General features: G+C 33.5%; 1 protein-coding gene across 2 annotated transcripts; it reads right to left on the bottom strand.

Annotated features, from left to right (window-relative positions):
- Window positions 1-3,041: 3,041 nt before the first annotated feature.
- Window positions 3,042-26,989, bottom strand: LOC134847945 (uncharacterized). Of its 2 annotated transcripts, none has more exons than XM_063865244.1 (3): window positions 26,581-26,989; window positions 4,409-4,468; window positions 3,042-4,052 (listed from the first exon to the last, which is right to left on the bottom strand). In XM_063865244.1, exons 1-3 carry the CDS (start codon window positions 26,859-26,861, stop codon window positions 3,341-3,343), a joined length of 1,053 nt encoding a protein of 350 aa, XP_063721314.1. In that variant the 5' UTR covers window positions 26,862-26,989; the 3' UTR covers window positions 3,042-3,340. The 2 variants fall into 2 exon arrangements, with proteins under 2 accessions (XP_063721314.1, XP_063721315.1); XM_063865245.1 differs by having other exon boundaries at window positions 3,042-4,046.
- Between the last annotated feature and the right edge of the window lie 568 nt (window positions 26,990-27,557).

The raw sequence follows: 27,557 nt of genomic DNA, 5'->3' as shown, positions 1-27,557 counted from the left end.
CGCGCATGCAGGGTTTTCTCGAGGGGACTGGTTTCCAAAAGTATTTCCGCGTCTCGGGATTTTTTTTAAAGTAAACCCAATTGCTTTTCTGAGCTTTTTTCCCAAACACTACAAAGATCATGAGTTAGCAATTTTTCTGTGCCTCGGGCAATTTCAAAGAAAAGCACACCGTTAATGGCATTTGTAGGTCTTTTTCGGCAGGCTATCCAGCCCACTAAAAACTAATTTTTGCGACATTCGATACGAAAGAAACGGAATATTTGTGCTCCGGGCGTTTTTTTTTACTTCAGACAAATTTCTTTTTAACTAGCCATTTTTGACGGAACTTTTTTATCATTCGAAAGATATTGTAGTCTTGAGCTCAATTTTGAAAAGATATTTTACCTCTGATCATTTTAGAAAAAGTTACGGGGGTTTAAAGATTGCCTTTTTTTCACCATTTTTGGAGGACAGTTTAGGACAATTAAACGCGATATATTTCGCGCTTACTACGCGTAAGCGGAGAGTTAATCAGTCGTAGAAATTGTTCCAAATTGGTTGAAAGAAGCTTATTTGCCAAAATTGAAATGTTAAAAGGAGCGAAATCTGTCCTTTTGTACTTTATATGGCGTGTGGGGGGATGATTTTTATCAAAAAATTCAAGTTTTAGAATTTTTTTTTCATTTTGTTTCATTTCATTTTATGTTTTAATGTTATTACTGCTCCATAAACTTAAAAGGCTACCGAAATTCTCAGGGCTTCCGCCCTGATAGGAGCATTCTTGCTGTTCCGACTTTCGATACGAAAGTAACGGAATATTTGTGCTTCGGGTGGGTTTTTTTTCTTTAGACAAATTTCGAGTTCTTAATTAGCCATTCTTGACGGAATTTTTGAAAATCATTCGAAAGGTTTTGTTGTCCTGAGCTTAAATGTGAAAAGATATTCACCTGTTATCATTTTTTGTAAAGCTGTGGGGGTTAAAGGTTGCCATTTGGGCCAATTTGTGACACTTACCGCGCGATATAATTCGCGCTATTAACGCGTAAGCGAGATTTAATCTGTCTTAGAAATCGTTCCAAATTGGTTCAATGAAGTTTTTATGCCATAATCGATTTGTTAATAGGAGCAAAATTTATCACTTAGTAGTTATTATGACGTGCGGGGGATGATTTTTTTTCAAAAAACTTTCAAATTTTAGAAAAAAAATTTTCATTTTATTTCATTTAATTTTTTTTTGTTATGACTGCTCCATAAAACTTAAAAGGCAGTCGGAACATTCAGGGCTTCGCTTGATACGAGAAGTATTGTTTAATTTGTGGTCGAAAGGCTTTCTGATGAAAAGCAATTCATTTCACTTAGTAATAGGTCGAGAGTGCAAAACACGGTCCATTTTTTTTCATTTCTGTCAAAACATAATCATGTCGTCTCAACTTTGTCGGAATTTTTTTTCGACCAGAAAGAAGGCGATGTTGGCAAAATAACCAGCTATTTCGCTGACAAAAATTAAACACATGTTAGTAAATGTTACATTTTGACTTTGAAAGTGATACAAGCATAGTAAGATGTAATTACTAAACCCAGTTTGAGTTCGTTTTGGACTAAATTAACTTGAAACTTAAAGCTTTGATTTGATTGTATCACAGACTGCATGCCCTAAATGAATTACCGCCTGATTATTATAGACTCATCACTCAGCTGGAATTTTATTTGGAAAATTGATGGCCAGCAAATTTGGGTTATATTGTTTTGACAAATCACTCGCTTTCCAAAAATAGTGTTAAATCAAATGATCAAATCTTTAAAATAATCTCTGAAAATTTTACGTGACGAAATTCACAAAAGGCTCCCGGTGAAAATTTTAGCTTGAAAATTTCTAAAAATCGGATCGACTTTAAGGGTTATTGAGAGAAGTCTGCGAGTGTCTGATTTTCAGAAAAAAAAACTGAGCGGCGGCTCGGGCTTATTGTTCCGACTTTCGATACGAAAGTAACGGAATATATGTGCTCGGGGTGGTATTTTTTTCTTCAGACAAATCTCGACTTTTCAACCAGCCTTTTTTGACGGAATTTTATTATATCATTCAAAAGGTATTGCTATCCTGATCAAAGACCGTCCAACCTTTGATGCTTTGAGTAACCACGGTCTTTGTCACTTGAGTTCGGTTGCAAACACAAACGAAATTTTTTTCAGAAAATAAATTTAGAAAGTAAAAATCAAACTTTTTGGTTTATGGAAAAACACCTATTATACAATTTTCATAAATGGAAAAAAAGTTTATCATAGAGATTTTATACAATTTTCTATACGTATGGAATTGTATGGAATTGTATGACAAGAAAATTTTTCATGTATGAAAATTGTATGATAAGAAGTTTCGGTCATCCCGGGAACGCGTAAGCGGAGATTTAATCCGTCTTAGAAATTGTTCCAAATTGGTTGAACGAAGCTTATTTGCCATAATTGATTTGGTACAAGGAAGGAAATCTAACTTTTCGTACTTTATATGGCGTGTGTGGGGATGATTTTCATAAAAAATTTCAAATTTTAGAAAAGAAAAATTCTCTTTTTCTATTAGTTCAATTATTTATTTTATGTTATTACTGCTGCTCCATAAACCTTAAAAGACAGTAGGAACATTCAGCGCTTCGCCCTGATACGAGCAGTCTTGTTGTTTTTTTGAACAAATTTTGCAATTGACTTGAAAACGAGGCATTTAGGAAACATAACTTAAAAGACTGAAATAACTTTATAGAGTTGTCAAAAAATAATCCAATAATGAACTACAGTGCTGATTTAAATTAATCGGAGACAAAACGCGTTAAACTTGAAATTTAAAACGCGTTTTTCTCAAATTGGGTTGAATTTAGGTGAAAATTTATGAAGACAAAACTTGCTTAAAACTTTAGAAGAATTAATATGATGTAATTCGTTTCGCAAAATTCGGGCCAAAAATTTTACCACAAAAGTGGGTCATTTTGGCTTTTCTTAGTTAATCAAAAATTACGCCAAAAAACACTCAGTCGATCACAGACATAATTATATCAAAGTGAGCTCCTTACGTAGCCGTACAAACTTTAAGAAGGGTATATTCTCCGATTAATTGAAAAAGGCCAAAATTACCCATTTTTGGGTTAAACTTTTGGTTGAGAATTTCGAAGAGAAAATTGCACCATATTAATTTTGATAAAATTCCTGGCAACTTTTGTCCTCTTCACTTTTTGTCTAATCTTAACCCAATTTGAGAAAAACGCGTTTTAAATTTCAAATTTAGCTCGTTTTGTCCGGTTAATTTAAATCAGCACTGTATATTAATGAGATACAATTTTGATTTATTTCATTTATAAACTTACTTTATTTACATTCAAATTTGCAATGCAAATTTAATTGGTCTCTTTCTCCTGTTCTCATCATTTCGAGAATTCTGTTCAATTTTGAGTTCAACATCTTTGAGTTGGCATTTGACTTGACCTGTTATGAACCCTATGGTGTCAACTAACTGGACAATTCCCAGGTCATTCAGGATGTACAAATTGGCAATCACATTAAAGCAGCTATCTTGACTCACTAATAAAAAATATCTCCCTAACGGAAATATGCGAACAGTTTTTTCGTTGTATAAAATATGCCCAGGAAACGTTTTTACGTCTCCAGTTTGCAAATTCCACAATCCAAACGAGTTAGTTTCGTCACATGTGAACAAAACCAGATCACGAGACATTATAGCAAACTTCGTGGAAAATGGGAAAAGTCCATAGGCAGGAGACAAGCATCTCAAACCGCGGTGATCAATTACTCTTATTTTCCGAAGGGTCTCGGAACAAAGCTTGAACATTATTCCAAACACGTCCACCACAATGGTAAATCCGAAGTCACCGATTTGGATCGATTTGATTGGCGCCGAAGTGAACGACTCGTTTTGAGCTATCACTTCATAACTTGGCGAAATGGAGATGGTTCTTTTAAGCATGAGGAGGGTTTTTTCGCTGGTATAGCAGCAAAGCAGACCTTGGTCTGAATTTGAATCGAAACAGAGAACTGTTCCACAAGGCAATAAATTATCAGTGACCCTAAAACTTATAAAAAAAGATTAATTAAATACTTTTTGGTCCATTGTGTTGGATTTTTTTTAAAATGAAATGGACAAGTTGGTCAAATAGGTTTTTTCTTAGACGATAAGTTACTTAAGTGATCAATTTTTTGATCAATATCTTCGAAAAATTAGCAGTTTGTTCAGGTCCTACGTAACCCGGGTCATATCTCTGCCAAAAATCATCCATAGAGTCATCAGACAATTTTAATAACTTTCTAAGGGTTGTCTCAAACATTTTGTAACAAAATACTTTGATTTAGAACTACCGGCAATAAACTATTGAACCAGATAAATGCAGGGGATACCAAGATGTCAAAACGATCAATTCTTCTTGCTTACGTGCTTGTAATGATCGACATTGGCAGAGTTTTCAGACACTCGTTGTGACGTAGTTCACACCTGAAAACAACCAAAACGCTTATAATATAACTTTGCAATGTGGGCAAAAGCAGTTACATTTCGTTGGTGACAATTATTGGCAAACAGCGGATTATTACAATAAATGCTGCAAGATTATTATTTTTTAAATTATTCGTCAGCAACTGGCCGCCCGTTTGAAAATAAATAATGCGGGCATAACTTTCGAGAAAATAAACATATCGTGGTGGAGAATGGTCGGATGTTCGAGGCCCAACATGATCCGTGCCCGTTGCTTGCGGCTGAAGCAACATTACCCAGCCGACAAAAAAAAACAAAAAAAGGCTTGTAGGGGCACAACAGCGGTTCGCCTTGAGTTGGGCACAACAGCTCTTTTGTTGGTCCTTTCACCGGTGGATAAATAGTCATAATCTTAGTCAGGCAATGTTGTACAAACTTTTTAAAAAATTTTTTAACCAGCAGCTGACTCAAAGATGTGGACACTAGCAGTCAAAAGTCGTGGGCGACCATTTAAAAAGAACAAATGATAGCTATCAATGTTTCCATTTTTTAAAACAAATTTATTAGCTTTCAGCTGCCTACCCAATTATTTTGCTACCATCCTATGTAAATGTACAATGCTCCTCGAACGGAACAAACTTCTTCTCAATATCACTTTAAAAAATTTCAGCCAATTTTTTTTATTACCTCGTAAGAGTCCTTCATCAATTTCAGACTTTGAAAGATCTTCTCGATCTTCTAATCATCAGATTTCCAAAAAAGAAAAAATTTCGACAATTTTTATAAGGTCGACTAAATTGGTTTTCCTTGTTCTCCTGAAAAATTTTAAAAAATCCAATTTTGCTAAATTTTTTGCGCTGCAAATAAAATTTGAAAAAAAACTATGATTTTGGGTTGTTTTGTAAGGTTTTGACCAGAAAACCTGTTTTTAGGTGCAAGCCAGTATTTTGGCACAATTTAAACTGTTTAAAAATAAAATACGCGTGTTCCACGAAGTAATGAACTCTCACTTTTCCTCTTTTTCCCCCGCTAAATCACAAAAAGCCGGGTTGACACCCAAAAACATGGAAGTCATACAATTTCAAATATGTAAAAAACGAAAGAACGCTAGCCCTAATGTTTTAGGTTCTTTAAAAATCTTTGATTATCGGGGTTGGCATGTCATTGATAACTATCGCTGGATCAGAGACAAGGACATTTTTTATGAAAATCTTAGCAATGATCAGTGTTTTTCATAGATAAAATTTTCAGCAATAATCAGGTATCATTATTTCATGAAACAACTTTTTTATGAAACAACGCTGCTTAAAAAAGTAGTTCAAAAAATCAAAACTCTGGAATTCTTTTTATTGTGAATTGTCAAAGTAATAAATAACTTCTCATAATTTAGAAAAAAAACATAAAATCAGCAATCTGTTTGTCTGTTTTTGAAACTAACTTACACTTGAAAACCAACTTTGAAACCAATTGAAAATGGCCACGTTTTTCCACAACTTTTTCTACGTAAAATTTAAATTTTTACGAGATAAAAGTTGTAGAAAAACGTGGCCATTTTCGGCCGCCGCAAAAAAAAGCCGCGCTGTGTATTTGTTCGCTACGCTGTTTTCATCTAGTTTGATCTAAAGTGAACTTTGGACCAAACAAAACACCTCGAAATTTTTTTTTCTTTGATCGCAACAAACATCCAATTTGATGAATATCCTCTAGGCATTATATCAGTGTCAAAAAATGAAAAACAAAAATTCCGGTAGAACCGGTATTTGAACATTTGCGCACGATGTCAATAACACGATCGAATTATATGAGTTAAGACTGGAGTGTATAACTCATAGAGTAATTTCGGATAGGGTACACCGTCTGCTCGTCACGCTATCTTATTTTCGGCCGGATAGATTCGTGCAACTTCTTAGTCTAATACCGATCCTAATCTTACTCTTTTACTATCTAGTCTCAGGTTGTTTAACTAGTCTCTGCTAGGCTCAATAGATCTAGGGTATACTGGTTTATTGCGGCTGCTGAAGTGCTCGGGAGAGTCCAACTAATTTCTAAGTTAAATTCAAATCTCTCTGGTGCTGAAATTACAAGTAACTTCAGCACTTACAAATAAGTGGGTTGTTAGTTAGATGGATCGTGATTGGTTAATATTAAATACTTTACATTGGTAAAACATTTAATTTATCCAATCATAAAATATAGTTTAGATCAGGTTCCACCCATCCGGGTTTTACAGAGTTTTTTAGAACAGTTCTTCTGTAATTCAAGGATGGATGATGGACATTGGTATTTGGTGAACATCATAATTTTCTTCCGCTTCTTCTTTGTTAATGAAGTTTCAGGAAGCTGGAGTTAGGGACATAAGACGTTGTGTTCTTCTTGTGACAACGACTGAGTCTCTGCAACAAAATCAATTCTGATTTCAGAATGGTTGGCTATGTCAGGTTTTTCTGTTCTTCGGGGAGAACTTCTTTTGTGTCTGATCTAGCTTGGGAATGGCGTGGAGATTGTGCGTGGAGGGGATGCCTGGTTACTCGGATCTGTACGTACACTTGGGTCATCGAGGTGGTCATTGGTCTAGTTCAATGAAGTCCTTTTCTGCGAGGTCAAGTCGTACTCTAAATCCTTTGAGTTGTGATTGTGAGCGGCATATTGATTGTAGTTGGTCATTCTCTCTCGAGTGTAGTGGGGTCGTCTTGTCTTTTGATGTTCGTCCTTGGTGTTGTATTCTGATCTATATATTGCATCATGTGATTTTACATTTTATAAAACTTTTATTAGTTTAATATTTTTTAATAATGATTTTAGTTAGTTGTTTTCACAAAAGCTTTTTGTTTTAGTTCGGTTATTTTGAAGAGTTACTCACACTTGAGTAGCTCTTATTAAAAATAGAGGTGTGGTCACAAAGCGTGGATGTAGCGCGGTGGGTTAGGCCGGCTATAGAGCATGCTCAGGACGTCCTCTTCTGGTGGGTTAGGCCAGGAGTGGGAGTATGATTTCATGCGGTTTTTGTGAGGGGTCCTGTTATGTGACAACGTTTTATGTTGGGTTTGTTGTGGTTTTTCTTATGTTTCGTTGGTTGTGTCCTTTTTCCAAAAAGTAAATTGTTCGTGGTATGGGTTTGTCTTTCGACTTTTTTGTGTTTTATTATTTCTTTCTAAGACTTTGTAATAGTCTTCAAAAGAATGAATTATCCAGTTTTAAACTGGGTTAATCCGGTTTGGGTACCGTTGGTTTCCTTTTCTAAGTCATGCTGTTATTCTATGATTTGTGGTATTTAGTAAGCTGCGTTGGTTAGTTTTGTTTAGTATATGATTCCTTTCTAACCGGATTAAAGGAAAATTTGAAACATGTTATTATATGTTAGAGTTGTTGAGTGTGAAAACTTGAAACTGAAATTCATTATTTTAAACAATTCTTCGTGGGCGAGCTGTGCGAGTGTGGATAGAATTTCTGTGCGAATGAATGAAAATATCAAAAGGTTAGTACTGCAATTGCATTTTATTAATTTACTGCATAGAATTTGGAAATTTACTGCTAGTTATGGGGGAATTTTAAGATACAAATTTTCATCATAATTAGATTTACTGCTTTGGGGGAAAATATTATAGATGAATTTACTGCATTGGTATTAAATTTATAAATTTATGAGTGTAAGAGATTAATAGAATTTTTGAAATCTGTTTGATGAAATTTGCGATTTTTATTTGTCTTTTGTGGTTTTTGTAGGTGATCGTCGGATGAAGGCTAAAAATCTAAGGAAAACATGAATAAAGAATGGTGAGTTTTTAATACTGTAATTAGTTAGTAATATTTACTTAATTCATACTTACCTGTTAGTCGTCGGGGAAAAAACCGTGGGGGAAGATGTCGTGAATTAGTTCTGAAGTTGTTAGTAGTTTAGCTAGAATGCGGATGATATTTTTAGTCTGAAGCAGTGGTCAAAGCAATTGAAGTGCCTTAATAGTGGTTAGTTCTTCAGTGCCTACTGCAAACTCATAAGGTGTGTTTTGGATTAAGTTATATAATTTGTGGTTAAATTTAGTGTTGTGGATGAATTCTAAAATTGGGATTTCTATAGGCTGTACAAACTCGTGCGGGATAAGGAAGGGTCGGGATTCTTCGGCGTTGAAGGTCTTGGTGATGGGGCAGAAAATGTACATTTGGGTTATGGGGTCATAATTACGAAGAATACCATGGAGGTTAGTGTCTTTAATACAATATGTGAAATTTAGGAAATACGGTGAAGTGTATTTTGAATTGATGAATTGAAAACGATGGTGTGGTTGTCTAGAGGGTGTGTGGAGGTCAAAGTGATTTTGGATGAAACGATAGTAACTGTATGTATGTGTTTGTTTAGTGCGCAACATAATATCATGTGAGCAGTGCAAATCTCTTTCGTGTGGTGCAAGGAAATGAAAGGTTAGTGAAAAGATTTGGAAGCGTTCTTTAAAACTTTCGTATGCTTGTGTGTTTGTTAGTGCTTCTGAAATAATGTGATCAAACTTTCGGTCGAAGATGTTTAGTGTAAATACATATGGTGTCTTGATGAAAAATTTCTCGGTGATTTGTGGATTAGCGAAGCGATCGTCGTCTAAGAATTGATCTTGGTTAGCTCTGATGATGTTGTGATCGTAGTATTCTAGTGTATATTCATTAGCTCTAGGTGCAGTGTGTATTTTTAGTGATTTTTTATATCCAACGTAAGTAAACTGTCTAGCGGTTAGTGGTGTAGTTAGTCGATATAGCATGTCTTTGTTTCGTTCTATATCGATGGAAGTGCTGGATAAAGGTAAGCAAAGAGGGTTAGTGAAATGATAGTATGAGGTCCAAGAGAGAGTGGGCATTAAAACGTATTCATCTACAAAGTTGCGTGTTTCGTTAGCGTCGTGAGGGGTGTTTAAGGTGTATTGTGGAAACGAGGGTAAAGTGATAGCTAAAAATTCTTTAGTGTTAGTATGCTGGGGGTGGTTGATGTATTCACGGGCTGTTCCTGGTTTTGCTGGGAAAGGATGGTTGGGGAATTTTCATTTAAAAGTGCGGTAAGCTCTATTAGTGTTTAGTGAAGATATAGTGGATGTGGATGATGGTGTTAATGATTCAGTATAATTTGAAGAGGGTGTAGGGGGATTGGATGAATTTGTAGTGGAGGAGATTTGGTTTATGGTCGGGGTGTTAAGGTGGTAGGGTTGTTGTTGAAGGGTAATAAAATTATCTAGCTCTGGGGAGATTCGGGGGGTGTCTGGAGAATGAGATGATTGGTCAGAATGGTATGAGGAGTAGGTTGGGGTAACTTGGGAAGCATAAGAGGGTGTGGGAGTGATTGGGTCAGGGTTATTGGATAATATGGGTTGAAAAGGAGGTTGAGAAAAATTAGAAGGGTTATGAAAATTATTGGATGGGGATGGTTCTGAGTCGGCAAATTCATCGGGGGTTTCAATATTCGGGTTATTTAGTTGTGAGATGGAGTATAAAACTGAAATATGTGAGTTAGTGTCGGAATTCATGCCTGATGTTACATTGCTAGATGGAAAATCGGGTGGCGGAAAAGCAAAAAGTGGTATTATTGGGATTGGAGAGGTAAGATTGGTTGGGTGGGAATTTGATCGGTGTAGTGATCCAAGTTGGCGGCTCATCGTGGGCTAAAAAAATTATTATTTTGAGATTGAAAAGCGGTGGTATGGGGCTGTTCAATAATTTGTTCATAAGTATTATCATCTTGTGATTGATGTGTCATTATATGTTGGACGGGACTTTGCGATGTATTGAGTCGAAAATTTGGATTATGTGTGATTGCTAAATGTCGAAAATTTCGTGGGACCAGGGATAGTGGATGGTTATTTGGTAGGGGTGGTAATTGTGGTGCCGTTGGCTGTGTGTCGACATTGTTATGTTCTTCGTCGTATGTATTTTGTCGTGTTGCTATTTTTGTGTTATATTCTTTTATTTGTGCGTCTAAAAGAATTTTGTTTATAGATGTGGAAAAAATTCCAAAAAATCCTGCAAAGAGTATGCGTGCTACGCTTGCTTGTCTGTTTACTTGTGTGTGTATAGCACATGTATTGTAGATTCCTTTTAAGAGTGAGAAAGGAAATCCAAAAAAGTTAAACATTGCGTATAAAATAGTCAATTTTTCTAAGATGTAGTAGGGCCATCCTAGAAAATCGAGGATCTCATTTTTGAGTGTAACAAAGCTAAAAATGTTAATTGGTGATATATCTTGGGGACGGTATTTTTCACCGTTTAGATATATATAATCTTTAATGTCTTTAAAATATCCGCTATAGTCTTGTGTGTAGATATCGGCAAAACCTGCGGTTTCTGCAAGTTTGCGTAGATTTTGGTCAATTGATTGTCTTTGTATAGTGTCCATTTGTGTTAATAATTCTTGGAATTGTTGCGTTCTAATGTGATGTTGAATATCTGATTTTGAATAGATTCCTATTGATTGTAAGTCTATATTTGGGTTTCGAGCGATAGCGCGAATGCTTTCTGGTGAAAATTTTTTGAGTGATTGCATTAATGTGGGATATGGAGTGAGAAGATAATATTTATTTTCATCAGGGTTTAGTTGTACTACATTGTGGCTATTTTCTGATCCACATGGGACTGCGGTATCCCAGAAATAGGTTCTTCGTGAAAGTGTATCCACGAAATGTACTTTATTCTTATAAAAGATAGGGATTCTTTTATAACATCGTTTATCTTCAAAAACGTATAGTGGTGATACTTTTTTAGTACAAGTATAAAACCATAAGATGTTTCCTTCGTAGTCTAAAAAATTTGATCTATTTCCTGATAATAAGTATCCTGCGTAGGGTATTTTTAATACTGCTAGTGCAAGTGATTGTAATATTTGTGTTCGTTCTAATTCGCATAGTTGGTGTAGTGTTTCTAATTCGGAGAGTGACATTTCTTGAAAAATGCGGCTAATTGTATAATCTAGTTTCATATCTAAATGAATATCATAGTGGATATTACCGAAATAGGTAGTATTCATTAGTGATAATTCTTGTAAGCGTGTGCTTCTGGTGTCATGGGGTTTTAGATGTCCACCAGGTTGTCCGTTGCTTTTTTCAAAATTAACTGGTATATAGGATGTTCCTTCGTTTAGAGGATGACCTGTGGCATATGGGTCGATTTTTACTTTTCCAGTGGTCATGTCGAATCCTTTTTCGTATTCAACTAATATTTCAGAGTATTGTGTTCTGTGAAGTGGATTCCTGTATTTACATGCAAGTTCTGTTTCTTGATATATTTGGAAACGTGTTAATTTGTTTTCTATATTGTCTATGTTTCTAAAATTAGAACTTAGTTTTCGTGATGGATGGACTTGTTCATATGGAATTGATTGTATAAAATATTTTTCGTGAAATTTTATCATACGAGCGTGTATTTTTGCTACTTGAAATGTTGTACATGTATCTTCGGGGAACCAAACAATTGTTGCTTGTGTTCTCGTTGTAGGGTCGCAATAACCTTGATCATTTTTACAAGGTAATCGGATTCCTTGATAGATCATTGTGTTATCTGATAAATCTCGTGTTAGTTGTATTTTTTCGAGTTGTATTTTCCAATCGAAAAACATTATTTCTTGGTATCCTTTATTTTTTGTGTCTGCTTTGCAGTTTGATGGGTTATTTATACCAATGTGTGGTATCCAATGTTTATCATGTAGGTCATAGGTTAATCGTCCGTGTGCGCCGTTATACGGGTATTTTTCGTCTAGTTTTATATGTCCTTGGTGTCTTTCAAGTTGTGATTGATGTACAGAGTCTGAAAAAACTTGAAAATTAACTAATTTTCTTTGGGAGTTTTTATTTTGTGTGATGTTTAGTCTAAGTAATTCATTTTTACAATCGTCGGGATTGAGATGTAAAAGACGTTCTATATTACTTTGATAGAATGATTCATGGTCAAGTCGGTTTTTGTTTCCGTTCGAGACTTGTGAACAATGTACTTTCTTTTCGGAAAATGTTGCTGTGAATTTATAACCTGTAACTGTTGTTGCTCGGGCTTTTGAATAGAGTGTTGCTATTACATTTGTGGTTTCTATAGCTTGTGGTTCTGTTTCACATTGTGATACTTGATTTATTGCATATTTGTGTAGTGTTTTTTGTTCATTTTCTTCACAATCGTAATGTGTTACTAATAAATCTTGTGGTCCTGTACGGGGGGAAGGGTTTATGTTTTGATTTGAGGTTACTAAAAAAAGGAGTTGGAAAAAAATTAATAATTTTAGAATATACATGTGTATGATAATCCTGAGTATGGGTTATAAAATGTAATGTAACCAATTGTGTTTTTGGTATATCTGTCGTATTTGTATATTACTTCAGTAGTTATAAACGGTGGTGGTAGTGATTGAGCTGTTATGTTAGGTGGATTTAATGGGTAGGGATGTTGGGTAATATTATTTAACTTAACTGTGATTTCAAACTTTAATTGTAAACTGTTTTGTTGGAGTATTTGAATATTGTGATCACGGATATCGTTGTGAATATCTTGGCGATATTGTAATCTATTAAGTGCCCAGTTATGAAGGCGGTTACTTTCTTGATGTTGTCCAAATAGTGGTGGAGGTGCTGTAAATGTATTCCAATCTAATCTTAAAGGAATATTTATTGATGATTGTTCTCGATATCTGGCGTCGAGATTATTTGGAAAATTTAAGTTAAAGGGTGGTGGTGAAAATTGGCTTATTGATGGTGTTGATGGTAGTGATAATGTTTCTGGTAGTGATGAGGATGTTGTTGTATCCGTAGAAATATCTATGGGGTCATTGACTAAATTTGGTTCACCTTGTGTAAATGAATGTGTAGTCCAATATGGAAATCGTGATGTTTGGTTTGGGGGGTTAAAGGGATTTTCACGTATTTGTTCAGATGTTGGTGTTGAACCTAAGTAATCTGATGGTAGACTTGAAGTGCTTCGTTGTGAAAAAAGTGTAGGAGTTTCTGGTGTGATACCAGTGGTGTTTTCTGGAGTGGTTTGTGATGGTGATTGAGGTATTTCGAAATGAACTCGGGGAGTTTGAAAATTTCTATTTCGTCGAGGATGTATAATTTGTCTATTTATTTCTGTTGTGTTTTGGTTTTGACTAAGGTTTCGTAATCTACTTAGTTCTTGTGGTAGTGTTGGGTAAAGATTATATGTTGGTTCACTTAGAGATGCTTGTCGTTGAACTGGTTCTAGTGGTTCAGATAAACGAGCGTGCCGTTCTTCAAAAGTGTATGGATTATCTTGAAAAGAAATTCGTGTAGATGTTTGAGGATTTTGAGTAGTTGAAGGTGGTGTTTGGTTATCTTGGGATGATGTCGGTGAAGACTGACTTTGTGACTGTTGGGTAGCAATTTTTGATGGTTTTTTGGATTATTACTTTAGTGAGAAATTTTGTGTTTATTATAATATTCTTCCAAAAAAATAATTAGGAAAATTGTTGCTAGGGCAAATGTGATGATTGCTTTCTTTATACATTTACATATGGTCAAAATGAGGGATGATAAAAATGTTATGAAAATTACAAACAATAAAAAAATATCAGTTCTACTGAAAATTGTTCGTATCATTTAGACAAGTTGTTAAAATCGTACCTGTGGATATATTCAAGGGTTTTGGAAAGTTGGAGGAATAGTTCGAGTATAGTGTAGAAAATTAAAAAAATGTTACAAAAAATGATTAGGATTATTAGAAAATATTCAAGTATATCAAAAAGAAATATTATAAAGGCTTCAAGTATTGAAAAAAAATGTTTAAAATTTATAAGTATTTGAGCAACTGTTTGAGAGAAGAGCATTTAAGAAATGATCTCTTGGTCGAATATTTTTTGCTGTTTGAGGCGATTTTCTAGTGTGGTCGAATTATTTATTAGTTTTTTGATAAGTGGGTTGAGTTTTGTAAAAATTTGTTGGGGCAATTTTTATGGTGACTGGGAGGTCGTCTTTTTCTTTATTTTTGTTTGTCAAATGATCCGGGGTATGGTGAGATTTTTATACTTTAGGCTAATTAAAATCTTCATTTTGTTACTTTAGGCTAAGTTATCAAATTTGTTTTGGGGGTATTCGTGGTCTGAGTTGGGGAAATATTGTTGATCTTTGGGTTATTAGATAAGGGAGGGGTACGGTATTATGGTGATATTTATTTTAGCTGTCAAGTTGGAGTGGTTTGCTTATTTTTGACCTGGAGGTTGTAAAGTTATAGTTAGAGATGTGCCTGGAGTTCTAGATTATTCGTCTAATTGATCTTAGTTTGAGTTAGAGAAAGTGGCGGATTGGATGAATCCTATTGGTTTATTTTGAACTAGAATTATTGCGTACTTGTGAGCATGTTATTTTGAAAAATTGAAATGAAAAATGTTACGGAGGTTTCAAGATTGTGAAGTATAAAATCTTAAAATTACTTTTTAAATTCTACTTTCTTTAATATTTTAGATTGGGGGATGAACATTTTGTAGTTTTTACGTGGTTGATTTCGGAGTCTTGTTGTTTTTCTATGTTCTGATTTGTCTATTTCTTCTTGGGGTATTATTTGTTCTGTCATTTTTCTATTTTTTCTTTGTTTTGGAGATTCTTTATGGTTTTGTGTATTGTTTTTGGTGGCGGTTGGTTTTGTGTTTTGATTTTCGGTGGGGTTATCATTTTGTTCTGTGTTTTTCAGATGTGGTTCATTTTGAATTATTTTTAATCCTGTGAAGGAATATAATTGGGTTAATTCGCGGAGTGCGTATTCTTTTGGGTAGTAAGGTAATAGGTTGTTTCGGTGCTGAACGATTTCTTTTTTATTGGAGTCGGTAATTTTATATGTGACATCAGTGGGTCTTGCAATTATTTGGTAGGGTCCTTTTCGGAGGGGTTGTAATTTTTTAGAAATTCCTTTTTGAGTATTAAAATTAGGTATGAGAACGAATGTTCCAATTTTTAAATCGGAAGCTGGTGTAAAACGTGAATTGATTTGTTCATTTATGTTTTGTCTTTGTAATAACTTTTTCGTTATTTTTTGGTAAATTTCATTGTGTTTCTTATCTCTATTTAAAATCCATTCGGTGTGTGTACCGGAGGCTAATTTAAGAATTTGTGGGTGATGAAAATGATCTTCATCGTGTGTATGTAAAGGTAGGTTATAACAAATTGAGTCTTTATTTGGTTGACAATAACCTTGTGCGTTTTTATGAGAATTTGCTGTAAACATTATTGGTTTGCGTGGTTTTTGGTTAAAAACCATTTCATATGGTGACATTCCTAGTGTTGTCGTAATTTGTGAGTTATATGCTAAGGGAAATAATTTTACATCTGCTGACCATTCGGTATATTTTGTATCATTTCCGTTGATGATACATCTAAGATATTCTTGTAGTGAACGGTTCATACCTTCGACTAAGCCGTTTGTCCAAGGTGCATGAGATGTACGTGGTTTGTGTTTAATGTTGTATAAATGACATAGTGTTATTATTTCATTATTTATGAATTCTGTACCGTTGTCTGTAACTAAAATTTCTGGTAGTCCGAACAATGTGGTACTGGGTTAAGTGCTACATAGTGTGTGAATGCGTCAACAATTACCATAATGTAGGAGTTTCCTTCTGATGAGGGTGAAATTGGGCCTTTAGTATCAAATGAGATACGGTGATTAAAGTACAAACTTTGTCCTTTAAAATCTTGTTTTTGTGCTATTTGTTTTTGATTTGGGTAAGGTTTATTTAGCTGACATATTATACAATCATTGCATAGTACTTTTATCCAGATTGGTGCATTTGGGAAGTAAAAATTTTGTATAAAATTTGAATATGTTTTTTCTGATCCAGAGTGTCCTTTAATATTTTGTGTATGTGAAATATTAAAAGCTATAAGAATCATACTTAAAGGGAGACATGGAACTGTAGATTCATTCAGGTTATACTCTAAAAGGTCTGTATTTTCGTTAATTGTTGTGTTGTTAAATTTGCGAAAGTATCGGAGGAGTGTTTTGTTTCCTAGAATGGTTGAATCTGCTTTGATAGGTTTAGTTTTATATTTGTGCCATGATTTCAGTTGTCGAATTACTGGGTCAAGGTTTTGATATTGTTTCAGTGTTGAAATTGTAATTGATTCTGTTGGGGGGAGAAAAATGTTTTCGATTTCTAATTTAGATAAGGGTATTGTATCAAGTGGGTCATGGAGGTCAAAAACTTGATTTATTGTGTATTTTGAATCATTTGTTTGTGGTCCTGATAAATTTATTCTATCAGTTAAATCTTCTTTTTCAATTAGTGGAAAATTGTCTTTCTTAGGCGGGTGTTGTTTTGTTCGTTTTTGTTGGGTGTTATTTTTTATCCATTGGGAAAATGGGATTGGTTTGAAAGTTGATGTTCCAAGTAGATCAACTTCATAATGATTATTTTGACAATCTAAATAAAGTGGGAAATGTTGTAAATTATTTATTTGTGATTGTTCAATATCAGTTTTTACTGCATATTTGCATTCTAATCGGGGTGATGTTTCGTTTTCTGCAAGGTAGAATTTTATGTTTTTGGGTATTTCAACTGTTGTTTTTCGTGTAAGTAATTCAGGTGGTGTATTTCGACTTAAGGTGTCTGGTAATGCAAGATTTTTTCCTGCAGTCCAAACTATATGTAAGTTTGGAAATTTCATTAGAATTAGTTGAAATCTGTAAACTCGGTGGTTTGGATTAGACTTTTGTGTAAAAAGAAAGATGATTGGTTATTGATCTGTGAATAGAACTGTGGGATGTTTTGATCCAAGTATCAGAAATTCATATTCTGTCAGTGTATATATTATGGCTGTACATTCTCTCATTAGAGTTGAGAGTCGTAGCTCTGCTTGAGTGAATAATCGAGAATTTGCTGATATGAGATTCATTTTATTTGTACCATTATGTGATTGTAATAGTGCTGCACCGATGCCAAAGTTCGAAGCATCGCACATTGCATAAAATGGTTGATCAGGGTCTGGAATTGTGTTTGAAATTTGTTCAGTTAAAAGTTTCTTTATTTCTTCGAATCGTGTTTGATGTTCTATGTTCCATTCAAAATTATTTTGTTGTCTAAGGATGTTATAAAATGGTCGTAGATATAATTGCATTTTATAAACATATTTACTTAAAAAGTTTAACATTCCAAGAAATTCTTGGATTTTCTTTTTATTTGTTGGTGGTTGAAGTTTTTGAATAGCGTCAATGCGTGATTTCAATGGAGTGATTGTTTTTCTTTCTATATTATGTCCTAAGAATTTAACTTTTGTCAAAAAGAAGTGTGATTTATCGGGGGCGGCCTTCAGATTTTCGTTCTGAAGTATTTGGTGATATTTTTCTAAAACTTTGAACATTTCGTCTTTTGTTTGTGATTGCATAAAAACATCGTCTAAATAGGTGATTGCGTTTTTCTTGAGTATTAGTGGTCTAAAAATTTTGCTCATAAAAGCTGAAAATGCTGCTGGTCCTATGGATATTCCATAGAATAAGCGGTTAAATTCATATTGTTGGTTTCCGATAACAAATTGTGTTAAACGTCGTGATTGTTCATCTAGTGGCATTTGATTGTATGCACTATTCATATCGGCGGTTGTAAAGTATTTGCCGTTTATTTTTGTTAAAATAACTTGTATTGGTTCAATGGGCCAATTACATTTTGATTCATCTATGAGTGAATTGAGGTATATAGCGTCGAGAACGATTTTTAATGATTCTCCTTTAGCTAGAATGATAACGGGGTTGATGAATGTGTTGCCTTTTGGTTGTTCTTCTTTATTAACTGGTGATATAATATTGTACTGTTCTAAAATATCGAGTAATCTGTTCACTTTATCATGTAAGTGAATTGGTACTTTACTTGCTCTCTGTTTTTTGAAAACTGCGTCTGGTTTTAACGGGAGATGTAGTGATGAACTGATTTTTCCAACATCGAATTTTGATGTTGCATAGACTGATGAATATTTAATTAGCTGTTTGGCTAATTTTTCGAATTCGTCTTGTGTTATTTGTGAATGTTGGAAATTAAACATTGTTAAAAATTTTTGTTGGTCCTCTGTGTAGTTACTTATGTTGAATGTAGGTTTGAAATATGGAGTTTTTGTGAAATAATCCGTATTTCTGTTTTCGTTACTTATAATATTATTTATAGATAATTCTTCATTAAGAATTGTAGATTGGCAAATATCTAGTAATTGGAGTATATTATTTACGCGATAGGCTTTTTCGTGTATTGGTGATATTGTAGCGTTGGTTTCACAATATCCTAAAAGTCCTAAAGGTAATGTTACTTGGTAAGGTGTGTTGTTATAAACATGTAAGGAAATAATATCTGAATTCGAATTTTTTAAATATTTTATTGAAGAGATTGTGATTTTGAAGAATTTATGAATAGGTTTGAATTCAAAATCTGACATATAAAATTTTTGTTTGTTTTGTTCTTTATCATATTGGTGAACTTGTTTGATTGAAAAATTATAGATGTTTCCTGATAGTGGTTTCAGGTGTTTTCTTTGTTGGTTAAATATCGGATAGAATTTTGAAAAGAATGGTGGTTGTTTATTTAATCTTTGAAAAAATGTTAAGGATGTTTCTTTTGTTTTTGTATATTTATCTTTGATTAATATTTTACTATTTAGTATGTTAATTGTTGGTATATACTTCGAAATAAATGGTATTCCAATGATATTATATTTAATGTCAGTGATATGGAATATTTGTTTAAATGGCTTATTTAAAATTTTGCTTTGTTCCATTGTTCTGGTGGGAAGGAGAAATAATTGGATTTTTCCGTAGTTTATCAATGTTGATCCTTGTGCTGTTGCTAGTTTGCTGGAGGTTTCAAGAGGTGTTAGCTTTGGGTGTAAAGTTTTTATTTCATTCCATGTGGGGATGTTTATTATGTTTGATTCTGCTCCTGAATCAATTAAAAAATCTATTTCAAGGTCTGGTGGTTGAAATTCTTTATTTCTTGGGCTTTCTAAGAGAAATGGTATTGTCCAAATTTTTTCTTTGGGTTGTTCTTTTTGTATATTTTGATAAATGTGGTTTGTATTCAAGCATTTTGTTTTGGTATTTTTATTGGTTTGATCTGTAGTGTTAATCTCGTTTGTTTCTTGCGTCGTTGGTGTGGAATTTATGGGTGTAGTGTAATAATTTTGAAGAAATTCTGATTGATTTTCATATATGTGTGATGGAAAGGGTTGTTCATATATGACAGATTCATAGTCATTTTCGACTTTTATCATATTGATAGAAAGAGTGTTTTCAGTATCACTTTCTGAATCTGATGATGTACAGTTTATTTGATTGAGTTGTAACGTATCAGTTACTGTGTCATCAATACCTGGAGGGTCTGATGTTGTTTCTGGGTTAGATTGTACTTGATTGATTTGTCTTTGATGTTTAGGTGTACTACTTCTGTGGCGATTATTAGAATTATTATAGTTATTATTATTCTGGTGTGGTGATTGGGAATAATTTCTATAACGATTATTATAACTTGAGTGTCGATTTTGTGAATTATTTCGTGATCTGTTTTGGTAATTATTGTTTGGTCTGTTATAGTTCGATCTATTATATGAGTTATTCCTTGATCGATTATTCGGGTAATTCTGGTTTCGGTTGTTTGAATAACTTCTATTTCGATTATAGGAGTAGTTTCTATTCCTATTGTATGATGAATTTCGTGATTGGTTGTTTGGATAGTAGTTATTTCTTGATTGGGAATTAGATCTAGAAACAAATCGTTGTGTATTTGAATTTGATCTGGAGTAGTTATTTCGACTATTTGGTCTATTGTAGTGATTTTGTGATGAATTTTGCGTGTTTCTTCGTTCTGGTGATCTTCCTCTATAACTTGAGTTATATGGGGATTGATTTCTTGTATAACTTGTATTGTTCGGAAGTGGCTTTCCTGAACTGTTGTTGCTGTATACATTTTTGTTTGGTAGATTTTGATCTTTTTTCATGTATTGATAGAATGATTTATTTGGTTCTTTGTATTTTTGAGGTTTATTTTGACTATCTTGCTGTTTTTGTCTACATTCGGAAATACTATGTCCGTATCGTCGGCAATAATTACACCATTTTTTGAAAGATGGTTTGCCTTTAAAGTTTGGGTTCTTTTCGTAAATATTGAGTATTTCAGTGATTTTTTCAACGAGGTCTGTCTCTGATTCCTGTATATTATTAATATTAGTGGGAGTCGTTTCAATTCTGTTAACGTATTGTAATTTCAGATTTTCCGTTTCTTCTAGTTTCATCGTGATTTCTGCTTGTTCTAATTTGTCTACTAGTTTTCGAAAATCTAAATCGGGTTCTCGAATTGAAGAAGGATGGGATGCTCTCTTTTTTATTGCTATTTTCCTTAATTGTGGTGTTAAGGTCATCATTAAGATTTCTGTCATCTTTGTGTTTTTATAGTCATGTGTATTTAATGAATATGCTTTTCGAACTAGTGTTTCGATTCGTACTGCTATTTGCTTGATGGTTTCGTTTGGTAATCTGCGAATTTCATTACATAAAACTCTTTGTTGTTGTTTGTTTCTTTCGGAGTCAAACATTTTTGAAAATTCTTGTGTAAATCTTTTCCAGTTTGATTTTATTTCTAGAGGTAGTACTGAAAACCATTTTTGGGCTGCGCCATCTAAGGTTGTTTGTATTAACGCTGTGCGTCGATGTATCCAGTTTTGATGTAGTGGCGTATTAATTGGTTCAGGTCCAATATTTAAAATCAGGTTTGCTGTTACTGCATTTAAATAATCTTCTACAGAGTATTCAGGGTCTGTTCCTGTGAAAACCATTAAAGGTTTATTTGATGTTATTGATGATCCACCCATAAGGTATGGATTCATTGTCATTTGTAATGATTCTGCTGCATTTGGCATTTGAGAAAAATTCGAAAGTTGGTTTCTTGTTATTTCATGTTGTTGGAGATAATATGGGAGTGGTATTTCATTTTGCATTTGTGATGCTTGATACGAGTGTGCAGTCATTGGATTTTGTTGTTGAATTGGTTGAAAAGATTGTGTATTAATTAGATTTTGTTGTTGAATTGGTTGTTGATGTTGTGCATCTATTGGTTGTGGAGAAAAATTTCTATGATTTGTACGTGTTCTCTGTATTCCTTGTCTACGATATTCTTGAGTATTTGGTGTAAATATATCTGGTTGTATGAAATCATCATCTGAGGATAAATAATCCATTTGATAAGATGTCTGTTTTTTATTTTTATTTTGTTGAAAAAATGGGTAATTTTCACTGCGATCCTGTGGAGGATTTGGTTGAAAATTTTTGGAATTATATTGGGCCGTTGGGTTATCCCAGTTTCGAGGTTTTGTATATTGATTAAAATTCCTTTGTGGTTGATAATTTGTTTTTGACGGATGTGTATAATTATAATTATGGTCTGTAAAGTTGTTTCTAGTGAATGTTTTGCGTGTTTTTGATGGTATTGTCATGGGTCTATATGTTTGGTAATCCATATGTGAATATTTTGGAGCAACCGAAGGTTTAACGGTTGATTGTAAGGTTACCTGTGTTTGTGAAGGATTTGTATTTCTTGGTGTTGTTAAATTCGGGCGTATTGGTGAAATACTTTGTTGTGTAGTTGTTGTGTGTACAATTTCTTCATTTATGAAGTGTGATGGTGTCTGTATATCTTGTTGAGTAAGATTCCTAGTTCCATTGAGGTTTTCGTTGTGTATGACTGTAGAGTTTAAACTATTATTTTGTGTATCGGGTAAAAATGTATTATAGTTTAATGGTGTTGCATCAATGGTTAATGGTATTACTTTTACATAATCTCTTATGTAAGATATCGTACTTATTGCTTGACTTGAGATTGATTGTGGGAAGCTTATAAATGCGGGATGAGACCATTCGGGGTCCCAAACATAATCTGATTGTTCTGTGATAGCGGTATCATCGTTCGAATTTTGGGGTCTAAAATTTTTTCTTGCTTGTGCAATTAAATCAATATTGTGTGTGAAATAATCTATTATGAACCATGCCAAAATTTTTTGTAGATCGTGTTTTGTATGTTGTGAAACGTCGTCTTTCGTGAAATTTTCTTTAATGATGTTTAAATAACTAGAGAGTAATGTGATTTCATGTCGTACTCTTAAATGTTTAGATGTTTCTGTCGGTGAGACATTTGTTAATGGGAGTTCATTTTCTAATATCGAAATATAACTATATATTATTGCGAAAACTTCATTGGTGAAAATGGAGTTTGCTCTTTGTGAGTTATGGTATTGGATGCTTTTTATATATTCTGAAAAAACTTTTGAAAATTCTAAGTCAAGATCGTCTGTTTGAATAGTATATGTTCTATTATTATGGTTTGGGGAAGTGAATTCTATGGAGTAGATTCCATACTGTTGTGTTATGTTGCATATATCTTTTAAGTAGTGGTCTATGATTTGTCTTTTGATTTTTACATCGGGGAACTCTGTTTTACATGGACTGATTCCGGGTTCAAATAAATTTACGAGTAAATTTTGACAAAATATGTGTTGTCCTCTATCAGTATCTGCGTCTACTATAAAAGGAAAGATTTCATCATCATCTGGAGTTTCGTCACCTGGGGTGTGTGTTGAACTCATTTTTCCGTTCGATGACTGTTAATATGTAATTATTAATGTGTCGAATTGGTTGATTCCAATTGTATAAATGTACTGGTTTGTGTTTGTACTGTTTTTTTATTCTTCTTTTTCCTCTTTGTGATGAATTTGAAGTTGTTTCTGAGTCAGAAAAATATAGTTGATCGTGAAGTGGGCAATTTTTATCTATTGATTCTTTTAGTTTGTAAAGTTCGTCTAAACTGTTGGTTTCTGATTCTGAAAATGCGTTTCGATTTTTTGAAAATCTTTTTCGTGTTATTTGTCTTTGTTTAGTTATTATTTTCCTCTTTAGTGTTTGTCGTTTTGTGCGAATGTATCCAACTGTTTGTGTATGAGGTGTGATTACAAGGTCGTATTTTTTGTTATCTATTTCACAATTGTGTAAAACGATTGTTTGTTTATTTCCTAGGTTTTTAAATGACATAAGGTTTAGAATGACGGATGCAAAAGGTTGTTAAATGGTTTCTATTTTCTTAAACTGTTAGTTCTTACGATTTTTTGGTTAGCTTAACCTGGGTCTATTTGTTCAGGGTTGGAGAGAAAAGTATATCGATTCCGAAGAATGATTTTTACTTTCTCGTGACTAGTATAAGCTAAGGTGTTAACTTACTTAATCTTACTTAGGGGTAGTGATTGTGTTCAAGGGTTGGAGAATAGTAAATCGATCCACAAGGTTCAGGTATAATTAGAACGCGAGTAGTTCGTTAGATACTATTTTAAACTTACTAAGTCTAAGATTTATCCTGGGTCTGGTAAGAGGGGGGGGTCAAGTGAAGGATGAATAACCGAAGTTCTTCACTGTTTATCCTAATTTGAATGATTAGTTTTGTTTAAAAATTTCTATTAGTCTTAGGTCTTTAGAAAGGGTTGGGTAGTGAATCGACGTTTGAGGTCGTTAGACACTAATTAAGTGGGTGGGGGAGAACAAAGTTGTTCTGTTTGATCCAAGGATAAGCCTTGATGATCAAATTTGAGATTTTATTAAGTAGAAAATGATTTAAGATCCAAGGATAAGCCTTGATGATCTGGTTTTAAAATTAAGTGAATTTAAGTTTTAATAAAATTTTAAATGTGTGTAAAGGAAAGATTTAGTGTTTTGATGATATTAGTGGGTTTATGATTGCTGTTATGTTTTAGGTGATGGAGCTGGAACAACAGGATGATTTATGATTACTAACCATTTATTGTCATGCTACTAATTTTTATTTTTATTTTCCAATAAATATTTTTCAAACATGTTTTGTATATTACTGCAGAGTTTTAGGAAAACGATCTAAGATCTTTTTATCAATCGTTATTGTATAATATTAATTTTGTTTAGCGCCTGTAATGATTTTGAAGAGTAACTTCAAGGTTTTATGTTTGCAAATGGAAATCTAAATTCATTGCAAGTAGTATTCGAAATATAAAAGTTTGTTCTGGCTTTTGCCGAACTATCATATAACTATACGGCAAGTTTCTACTTTGTCGTATGTCGTCTTTGGTTCGAGGTCTTCTTCCAATTCCGGGTAGTTCTGTTATGGTTCGGAATATTGGCTCTGATCTATTGAGTCGGAGAGACATTTCAATTAAATTATTGTCGTATAACATTTTGTAAATGTTTTTGTCTAATTTCTAATCTATTTTTGGTTAATTCTAATCTAGTAAGGTCTTGTTCGAGACTTATGGTCGCACCAGATGAGTTAAGACTGGAGTGTATAACTCATAGAGTAATTTCGGATAGGGTACACCGTCTGCTCGTCACGCTATCTTATTTTCGGCCGGATAGATTCGTGCAACTTCTTAGTCTAATACCGATCCTAATCTTACTCTTATACTATCTAGTCTCAGGTTGTTTAACTAGTCTCTGCTAGGCTCAATAGATCTAGGGTATACTGGTTTATTGCGGCTGCTGAAGTGCTCGGGAGAGTCCAACTAATTTCTAAGTTAAATTCAAATCTCTCTGGTGCTGAAATTACAAGTAACTTCAGCACTTACAAATAAGTGGGTTGTTAGTTAGATGGATCGTGATTGGTTAATATTAAATACTTTACATTGGTAAAACATTTAATTTATCCAATCATAAAATATAGTTTAGATCAGGTTCCATATATCATTATAAACCACTGAAATTGTCGATTGGTGTGTTTTTATTTATCTCTGAAGTCTTTTCATTTTTGCTCTGTTGTTGTAATCAACATTAGGTGGAGGTTTTTAAAATAAAAAGATATCAATGACTTTGAGTACCAATTTTCAATTGTTTTCATTTGTGGTTTGATTGCATGTTTTTAAAGTGAGCTTTTTTTACTGACTTCAGCCTTAGTTCGCTGAAGATTCGTGGTTATTGCAGTGTTTTTTCAGTTTTAAGTTAGCTGTTAACCAGCCTTGAATTTCAATTCTAAACCAGATTTGAATATTTCTGATCATAGACAAAGTTAGCAATGTTAGATATCTAAAAAATTGCTGATCCAGAAAAAATCAAAGTTTACAGGTCAGCCTGGATAGTTTTTATAAAAACGAAAAATTTTCTTGATCAAAAAAGTTAAAAGATCTGATTTTATCAAGGTAAAACTAATCAACCTGATTATGGAAACTGATTACCAATTTTCTCCTGAATTATAAAGTTGTAATTATAAAGCTTCAAAATATGGGAGCTGTATGATAAGCAAAAATTAGACCGTAGAAAAATCAAAATCAAAACCCCAATTTAAAAAGAAAAATTTCTTGTTCTCTTTTTCAGTCATAAAATCATCCTTATTCTCAAACAAACATTATCAAGAAGCTGGTTTTTGCATTTAAATCTTCAAATTGATTTCTATAAACTAGTGCAGACACAATATTTTCACATGAAAAAAAAACAAAAATTAGAATGATTATTTTATGTGGAGCCCGAAACAATTTGTTTCAATTTCAGATTATAAGAAAAATTAACAAAAATTGTCCAATTTTTAAAGCAAGGATTTTTTCCAACTAGAAGCTTGTTAAAGCAAATGTGTATAAAAATTTTTTTGTCGAACTCTGTGAGACAAGCATAAAATTAATTTGGCAGTGAAATTAGTGGTATATTTATTGACAATTAATCTGTAGTTTTATCTTTTTGAAAAAATAAACACCTAAGAATGCGAAGCCAAATTTGAAGATTTCTTATATTGATATACAGAAAATTGGTAGTCACATAGAATTTCATATTATAAATAAAACTGCGCTCGTAGACATTTCACACTATTTTCATGACGTATGAAATGCTCATCCCGCCAATAAAAAACCATGCGACAACTCGCAAGAAAAGTCAATTCGCAATAAAAGACAACTCGCAGTACACTCACCCCGCTGTCGCGTCAGCACATAGCGATCTTGCCTATAGAGAGTAGGACTTTATACGAACTTTAGAGCCGGTTACCAAAATTTCGTCGTTATAAATTAATTTTCAAAATTTTGCGAGTTGTCACATGTTGTCTTCTGATGCAAGTTGTCGCGGTACCGTAAAAACATTTTTTAGCGGTTGTTCTCAACCAGGGAGTACAATTATGAAGCGAAGAGTGGAGAAAAGAAAAAGCTCACAGTTGCACTAACTCAAAAAGACTGCTGATGTTATCACTGCATTCAATACTGGTTGCACTCAGTTTGTTCCACACAAAAAGAGCTAGCAAAGGGTTCTGATCTAAATCACTGAATCGTCCCAGAAGCTCCCAGGTCAGGACTCCCAATTGGTGATCTTTGTTCAGCTGCAGCAATGAGTATTGTTTTATTAAAAGGTGGAAGTTTTTTGAAGTAACCGAAAAATTTCTCAACTCTGGGTTTGATAAAAAATTGCAAACTTTTAAAATAATGTCGACAGGTAGATTTTGAAGCATCTTGATATTCTAGCACCTAGAACTAATGCTTTGTCATTCAAATGCTTTCAGAAGAATGATTATAAAATTATAACGTTGAAGTTTCGAACAATTATTTGAAGTTTAACTAAATCTACACCAACATCAATTTCGTTTGCAATATTTTATCTGCAGAGTTTGGTTCCAAATGGAACACTGTTTGTCCAATACCAACCGAACGTATTTTAAAACTACATTTTGACCTTGCAATATGGGTTATCGAATTCGTATACCAAATAGTTCCGAAGTTGAAAGTCATGTAAAAGTTAACCATACACAATGGTATCGTTTCATTTTTATTTACGCTTAATTAAACTTATAGAAATTATGAATTATAAAATTTATCAAGTACAACGAAATAAACAGTTAATCGCTAGACTCTTTTTCTTTTTCCCCCCACCTGCAAAGTTTCTAGAGTATTTTCTCTGTTCACATTTTCGTCTTGCTACAAAATTTGGCATACAGACTAATTATGCCATGATAAACATATTTGGTCTTCATACTCATCCTTGTAAAAACCAGTCTTTTCACCATAAAATTGATGCTTATGTGAGGTGACGGGGGGAGGGGGGGGGGGAAGAGCCAATCGCTATCAGGCTCTTTTCCAGTCCCCCCCTTTCAAAATACCGAGCTTTATGTTTGTTTTACGTGTTATTACGGCTAAATGCGTGATTTTAC

This window comes from Symsagittifera roscoffensis, chromosome 6 (assembly GCF_963678635.1).
Source record: "Symsagittifera roscoffensis chromosome 6, txSymRosc1.1, whole genome shotgun sequence".
NCBI lineage: Eukaryota > Metazoa > Xenacoelomorpha > Acoela > Convolutidae > Symsagittifera > Symsagittifera roscoffensis.
This window is presented reverse-complemented; position numbering and strand designations above follow the sequence as displayed.